The sequence below is a fragment of the Bipolaris maydis genome (assembly GCF_028858645.1).
Source record: "Bipolaris maydis strain C4 unplaced genomic scaffold PSV08scaffold_38, whole genome shotgun sequence".
NCBI lineage: Eukaryota > Fungi > Ascomycota > Dothideomycetes > Pleosporales > Pleosporaceae > Bipolaris > Bipolaris maydis.
In genome coordinates, this window is record NW_027093894.1 from 1 (window position 1) to 6,569 (window position 6,569).

The 6,569-nt window shown below is 36.9% G+C and overlaps 2 protein-coding genes across 2 annotated transcripts; one reads left to right on the forward strand and one right to left on the reverse strand.

Moving 5' to 3' along the window:
- Window positions 1-3,806: 3,806 nt before the first annotated feature.
- On the reverse strand, window positions 3,807-4,207 carry PSV08DRAFT_192186 (uncharacterized protein; the record flags this gene model as incomplete). The annotated part of the gene is made up of 3 exons (XM_014216973.1): window positions 3,807-3,860; window positions 3,911-4,063; window positions 4,112-4,207. The coding sequence occupies 3 exons, from the start codon at window positions 4,205-4,207 to the stop codon at window positions 3,807-3,809; spliced, it is 303 nt and encodes a 100-aa protein (XP_014072448.1).
- Window positions 4,208-5,071: 864 nt separating this feature from the next.
- PSV08DRAFT_366992 (uncharacterized protein) lies at window positions 5,072-5,508 on the forward strand (the record flags this gene model as incomplete). The annotated part of the gene is made up of 2 exons (XM_014216974.1): window positions 5,072-5,305; window positions 5,362-5,508. 2 exons carry the CDS (start codon window positions 5,072-5,074, stop codon window positions 5,413-5,415), a joined length of 288 nt encoding a protein of 95 aa, XP_014072449.1. The 3' UTR covers window positions 5,416-5,508.
- Between the last annotated feature and the right edge of the window lie 1,061 nt (window positions 5,509-6,569).

A 6,569-nucleotide genomic window follows, 5' to 3' on the forward strand; every position in this document is an offset into this window, starting at 1 on the left:
ACTAAGCTTTAATAACTACTAAGAGAAAGAGTAGAAGTAGCTAGCGCTATTAATAACTAAGCTAGAATAAGCCTACTCTAATAAGGTTAAAAGTAGCTTACTTAGCCTAGACGCTTTATTATAGGATATTATTATAGCTATCTACTAAGTATAGCTAAATACGTTTTTTAAAGCTTACTCTCTACTATTTAACTATAAATACTACCTAACTTATTAGAGAAGAGTAATAAGAGCTATCTTAAAGAAACTATTTAAACTAGACTATTCTATTCTAAAGGCCTATAGAGTTATTACTCTACTAAGCTACTTAGAGAAAGTAATAGAATAGATAATAGCTAAAAAACTTAGCTACTTTACTAAGACTACTAACTTTCTATATAACTTATAGATAAGAGAGAGACTAAAGAAATTAGCTATAGATATAGCTCTACTTCTTATAAACTAAATCTAGTACTAAAAATAATAAGACTATACTATATTAATAGTTTTTCTAGATATAAAAGAAGCGTTTAACTATATTTTATATAACTAGTTTTTAAATATACTAAAAAGACTAGGCCTACTAATTAGCCTAATTACTTAGGCTAAAACCTTTCTATTTAATAAATTACTAAGGCTTATCTTTAATAGCTAAATAAAAGAGTTTAGTAAAATTAACGTAGGTATTCTATAAAGTAGCCTAGTCTTACTAATCTTCTTTCTTATTTATATTAGAGATCTATTCCCCTAAATAAATAGATTTTAGCTCTCTTATATTAATAATATTTTAATTATAACCTTCTTAATGTCTATTAAGAAAAATATTAAAATACTCTAATAGAAAGTTAATAAACTAATTATAAAAAAAATAACTAGTAATTAATTTTAATATAGTAAAGATAGAGCTAATCTACTTTATAAAAAAGAAAGAAAGAAAAGAAATCTCTCTAAAGCTCTCTAGTAAGGAGAAAATCTACTATAAAGATACTATTAAGTAGCTAAGAGTATACCTTAATAATAAGCTATTCTTTAAAAAGTATATAGCTATTTAAGGTAGCTAAGTAAAAATAGCTTTTAATAGACTAGACAGACTAGCTAATATAAATTATAGTCTATCTCTCTACACTATCTAATAACTATATCTAATATATATTATAAGTATTATAGACTATAAGTCGCTAATCTATTAACGTAAATAGAGCTTTATTTAAGGTTAGCTTTAACTACTATATAACGCGGCTTATAGAAAAGTACTAGAAGTATTTAAGATAGCTTTAGCTATTCTAATAAGTATTAAAGCTAGCTTACTATTACTAGCTATATAGCTAAGCTAAGTAAACTAAAAATATACTCTAAGAGCTATATAACTAGCTCTAACCTATTTAATTATAAAAGCTATTATAAGACTAGAAAAAATAACTCTTTAAATATTAAAAAAGCTAAATAAAATAAGATAACTATAGGCTATTATAAGCTCTATTCTAGTTATATAAGAGATAGAAGAAATTATCCTATATTAGTTTAAACTATAGGATTCTCTTAACTATAATATCTCTATATTAAAGAAATTTAAAGAAGAAGAGGTAGCTATATATAAGAAGTATATCTAAATAATAGAGGATAACTTTATAGTAATCTACTTAGACGCCTCTAAAACTAAAAATAAAAAAGAGATAGAAGTAGGCCTAGCGGCCTATAATTTAAACTAAGAAGAAATCTACTTAGAAATAAAAAATATAGGCGAGTAATAACTTATCTATAATAGAGAGCTAGAAGGTATTATAGTAGTATTTAAATACGCTATTAAAACTACTTAAAAAGACTAAAATATCTACGTATATACTAATAACTAAGCTGCTATCTATAGGCTTTAGAGTCTATTAGATAAGCCTAGCTAGTAATAAGTAATTTAGTACTAAAAAGTAGCTAAAGCTATTCTTAATAAAAAAGTAAAGATCTTTTTAAAATAGGCCCCTATCTATATAGATATAGAAGAAAATAAAAAAGTAGATTCTTTAGTAAAGAAAGCTATAAAATAAATACTAAAAAAATTATAAATAAGTCTAGCCTTTCTAGGCACTAAATTTAAGCTCCTCTAATAAGCTAGCTAAGTAGAAGAGTAGAGAAAGTATAGAGAAATAGTAAGAGAGAAGAAGACTAGCTATAGAGCTATCTTTAATCTTAAGCTTAAAAACTAATTAGTAATCTCTAGAGGTATAAAAAGAGATATTTTAAGCTCTTTTTACTATCTTAAGATAAGATATAGATACTTTAACTCGTACCTAAAGAGAGTAAAGAGAAGAGAATATAAGCTTTGTAGATGCGAGAGACTATAAATAGCAGAGTATCTACTTCTATACTATAGCTTCTATAGCGCAGAAAGAAACTAGCTTAAAAATACTCTAGACTAGAACGTACTTAAACTTCTACTTCTACTCTATACTACAAGTGGTATAAAAGCTACTTTAGCTTTTATTACTAGCACGAGAATAGAAATAAGAAAGTGGTACCTTGGCTAGAAAGGCTAGAAAGAAGAAAAATAAGAAAAACAACAAGAAAAGAAGAAAAATAAAAGAAGAACAAAGTTGATTTTAGTAGCACTATTTCCTACCTCCTAAGAGAGCCCGCTAGAAGGTAGCCTAGCTCCCCTACATCTCTCCCTGTTACTAAACTACTCTTTAGCACCAGGCATCTATAAAGCTAGTTAAAGCTTAGCTAGATAAAGGCCGAAGCACTACAGTTACGCAATATAGCATAACGTACCAAATTGTAACTAGTTAGATAGAACGGCCTTTGGCCAAAGTCCTATATAGCCAGCGGCTGATACAGGACTATAATGGAATAATAATAATAATACACGCAGCGCATGATGCACACCCCACCAATGTTTGTGCACCTGAGAACAAGTGACGTCATCACGCAACACCACAACGCTGCGATCGCGTAGCACTAAATATTTGTTTTGGGCTACAACAAGGAGGGTATTGTTTGGGCTGTGGCAAAACTCAGTGTAGAGTTGAAGCCCATCCGTAGGTCCAGTCGGTCAATAGAGAGGCTCAATTTGTCGTCAGGCTGTGTACTCTGAGCAGTTCTTTTCGCTCTCATATGAGGCAGGCAGCAGAAAGGAAGCCTATCAAAGTCATGAGAGCCAGAGGGCCGATGACTACCTCAGCAGTTGAGGCTTTAGAGCTGGAAGCGTCAGGCGAGATAGGAGCGTGAGACTGCTCAGCTAACACAATCAAAATCAGCAAGGTCATGATTGGTAGACGATCGAGGTAATGAGTCTACTAGGCGTTGATTATGTCGATGATGCTGGGAGTGAGCGGTAGCATGGCTGGTCTTCCAACTGAGCACCAAGATAGAGGCCGGTCTTAGGGGAATTGCCGTCAGAATTTTGGAATATGAGCTGGGCGTTGCAGAGGGATAGGCTATTGTCTTCGTAGTTCGCAGTGCTGTGAAAGTCTTGGGTGAAAATCATTACGTAGCAGCGCAACAACAGCTTCGACTCTAAGCAGAAAACGCTCTTGATAGACGACAGTCACTATTGCTGACGGACAAGATTGCGCCTTGGCCAGCATCGCAACTGCTTTGAGGCTGTAAATTCCGTGTAAAAGTCTTAAGGAGATGCTCACGATATCCAACCGTAGCAAGTGAATGAGTACAGCAAGAAATGCTGCTATTGATAGAGCAACTAGTTGAATTGATAGCCAAGCTACACTAAATTAAGACTTAGAGCGTCGTAGTCTATGTACAGGAATATGTTGTCAGAAGGATCATGTACAACAGATGATGCCTATCTAATGTAGCAAGAGGTCTTAGTTGGGAAGTTAGGCAGGGCAGCCGCGACCCCAGGTAGTGGAAATAGCGCAGCAATCGGCATCCTTTGTCCAAGTTAGTATTGTCTTACAAGTAGACGATGATTGTCACTTACGCATTGGGCCAATGTGATTCCTACGTCAGAGCAATAGGTTACTGCACCCTTGACATTGCAATTGATCCAAGTGGGGATGCCCGCGATTTGCTGTCGTTCACACGCAGCTTTACTGCTGTAGCAGCAATCATCGTCTTTATGACAATTACCGCTCTACAATTCTCTTAGCTGCAAATATTTCTCACATGTTTTACTACTTACACCCTTTCCCCTAGCGTCCAGTTCGGGGGGGGCTGCCAACGCAGTGCCGGTCATAATGGCGACAAGGAAGCCAGTAGTGAAGATGGAGAACTGCATCTTGGCTTAGGAGGATTATGGGTTAAAGAGTGTGTGATTTGGAGAAGACTGTAGTAGTTGATAGTATCAAACAAAGCGAATGTAGTTGATGATGTTCTGCTGGACAGCAACCTAACATTTAAATACCCTATTACCTAGTTCTCGACTTATTCTTCTTGCACGCAACTAGTGCACTACCAGCGCTTAGCAAAACTAAGTTTAATAAATCAGATTACGCCAAATTTCCAAGTCAATGGATAATGCTTGTTGCTTGTTTCTGAAGATTGATGCTTTGTTCGAGAGCATAACCCTTAACGCTGCCAAGCAGTGCAACATGTCACTACTACTGCATAGAACGAGGGAATTTTAAACGTGCCTACAAGGATTAAGTGCGCTAGAAGGTTCTGGAAACGATGGACAGGCTGCAACTAGTCCTAATTGCGTTGGCAGGTTTGACATAGCAACTTGGCGCCACATACGTAGTGTTCATATTTTAACTCCTGCTAGTGTCAGTTTCAATAGTTTCATGTAATTTGCCTATTAGTGCCAAACTTTAACAATGTGCACAGACTCGTTTCGTTAGAGAAGTCTCTAAACATTTCAAGTACTAGGATCTAGGCCTAGCTAATTTACTTTAGTGATTGGTCTAATCTGTAGCATTCGGGCCTATCTATTCACATGAATGTTCCATGTCAGTGACTTCTACTAACTTGTATTGCACGTTGAACCAACTCTAAGCATATAAACCAAAGCAATCAGCCAACTGCAACCGTTACCCATCAATCACATCAACACTCGCTTCATCGCATCACAATCACCTCTACGTTCCATCTCAACTCTTTTGGCTTAAGTCAAATTACTTACTCTTGTTCTACAACTTCGAAAATGCATTTCACCGGCTTCACTGTTGTTGCTTTCTCAGCTTTCCTTCTTACAGGCACTGTCTCTGCTGGTGTTGGCAGCGGTTGGTGCCATCAACGTAACAACTGTTGTTACTCTTCTGGAGCAGCTTGCAGGCGTCAGTTTGGATGGGACATTACTGGAGTCTGCGATGAGGGTAGTCACGACCCTAGTCTTTGGACTTTGTGCGAAGAAGTCAACGTCACTCGTAAACAATGTGTAAGCATGGTTCACACCCCTAAACTTCGAATTCTATGCTAACAGATGCTTTGAAGGACGCCGACTGCTGCGACATTAAGACTGGATGGGGACGCGGTTGCCCCAATTAGATGTAGTCTACTATTGTGCCGTAGCACAGAGTGATAACTAATAAGGAATTACCAAGTATGAATAACTAACTGTGACTTGGTGGAGTCACGAGTGCGGGGCGGTAGTATAAGGAAGGATGAGCAGAGCAGAACAGGCGGATACTCATGCACCCACGAATACCTAATCCTCAGGTATTTTTAATTCAATCTTCTGCAAACCTGATCCTTTAACTATTGAACACTTGATGCTTATGCCGTTCATCACCATGAATTTCGCACTCCTCTTAGTCTTCACCTGCTCCTTCCGTGCACTGCACACCAACGAGTTGCTTGAACACTACCACTAGAACACTATTCTTGAATTCTACTAATGAAGCTACGAATGTGGGTGAGGGTAAGCACAATGTTGAGAAAAAAAAATAATTTTTTGTTTGGTTAAACGATAAAGTTAAACGCTGCGATTTCAACGGTACAACTCTTATTTAAATGCGATAAGTCGTTGTTAAGTTATTAAGAAGAGAAGGTGGAAAAGTTGGTTTTGCGTAGAACCGCGCTAGTACTAGAAGAGGTTTTTTGGCTTCACATAGTACTAGTCCCAATTAGGCAACTTACCTTAACCCTACCCTATCCTTAATGCTCGACGGAATTAGGGTCGAAATGACCCTACTATTACACGGGGTTTGGTGCTGATACTTCTCTAGGCTTAATTGTTACACGGGGTTTGGATCTATACTTCTCTTGCCGGGTCCCACACTATGGCCGGTGAGCTTTACGCTAGTGTTCCGTGAGGTTTGTCTGGCGAGACAGTGGAGCGGTATGCTTTAGATAGAAAGTAACAAAAGGTTTGACAAACTTAATCTATATTGCTATAGACTAACAAGTATCAATCTTGTGAAGTTGAGTAACTAGTAAGAAAGTACAATTTGAGTTGACCACAACGAGAGTAATATGAAATCCATCCATCCTTATATCCTCATTGCTTCCGGTCCTGCCATCACGACTTCCTTTAGTCTTGGCCTGATGTCCTGATAGTACTACGAGCCTAGGGTTAGGGTAGGGTTAGGGTTAGGGTTAGGGTTAGGGTTAGGGTTAGGGTTAGGGTTAGGGTTAGGGTTAGGGTTAGGGTTAGGGTTAGGGTTAGGGTTAGGGTTAGGGTTAGGGTTAGGGTTAGGGTT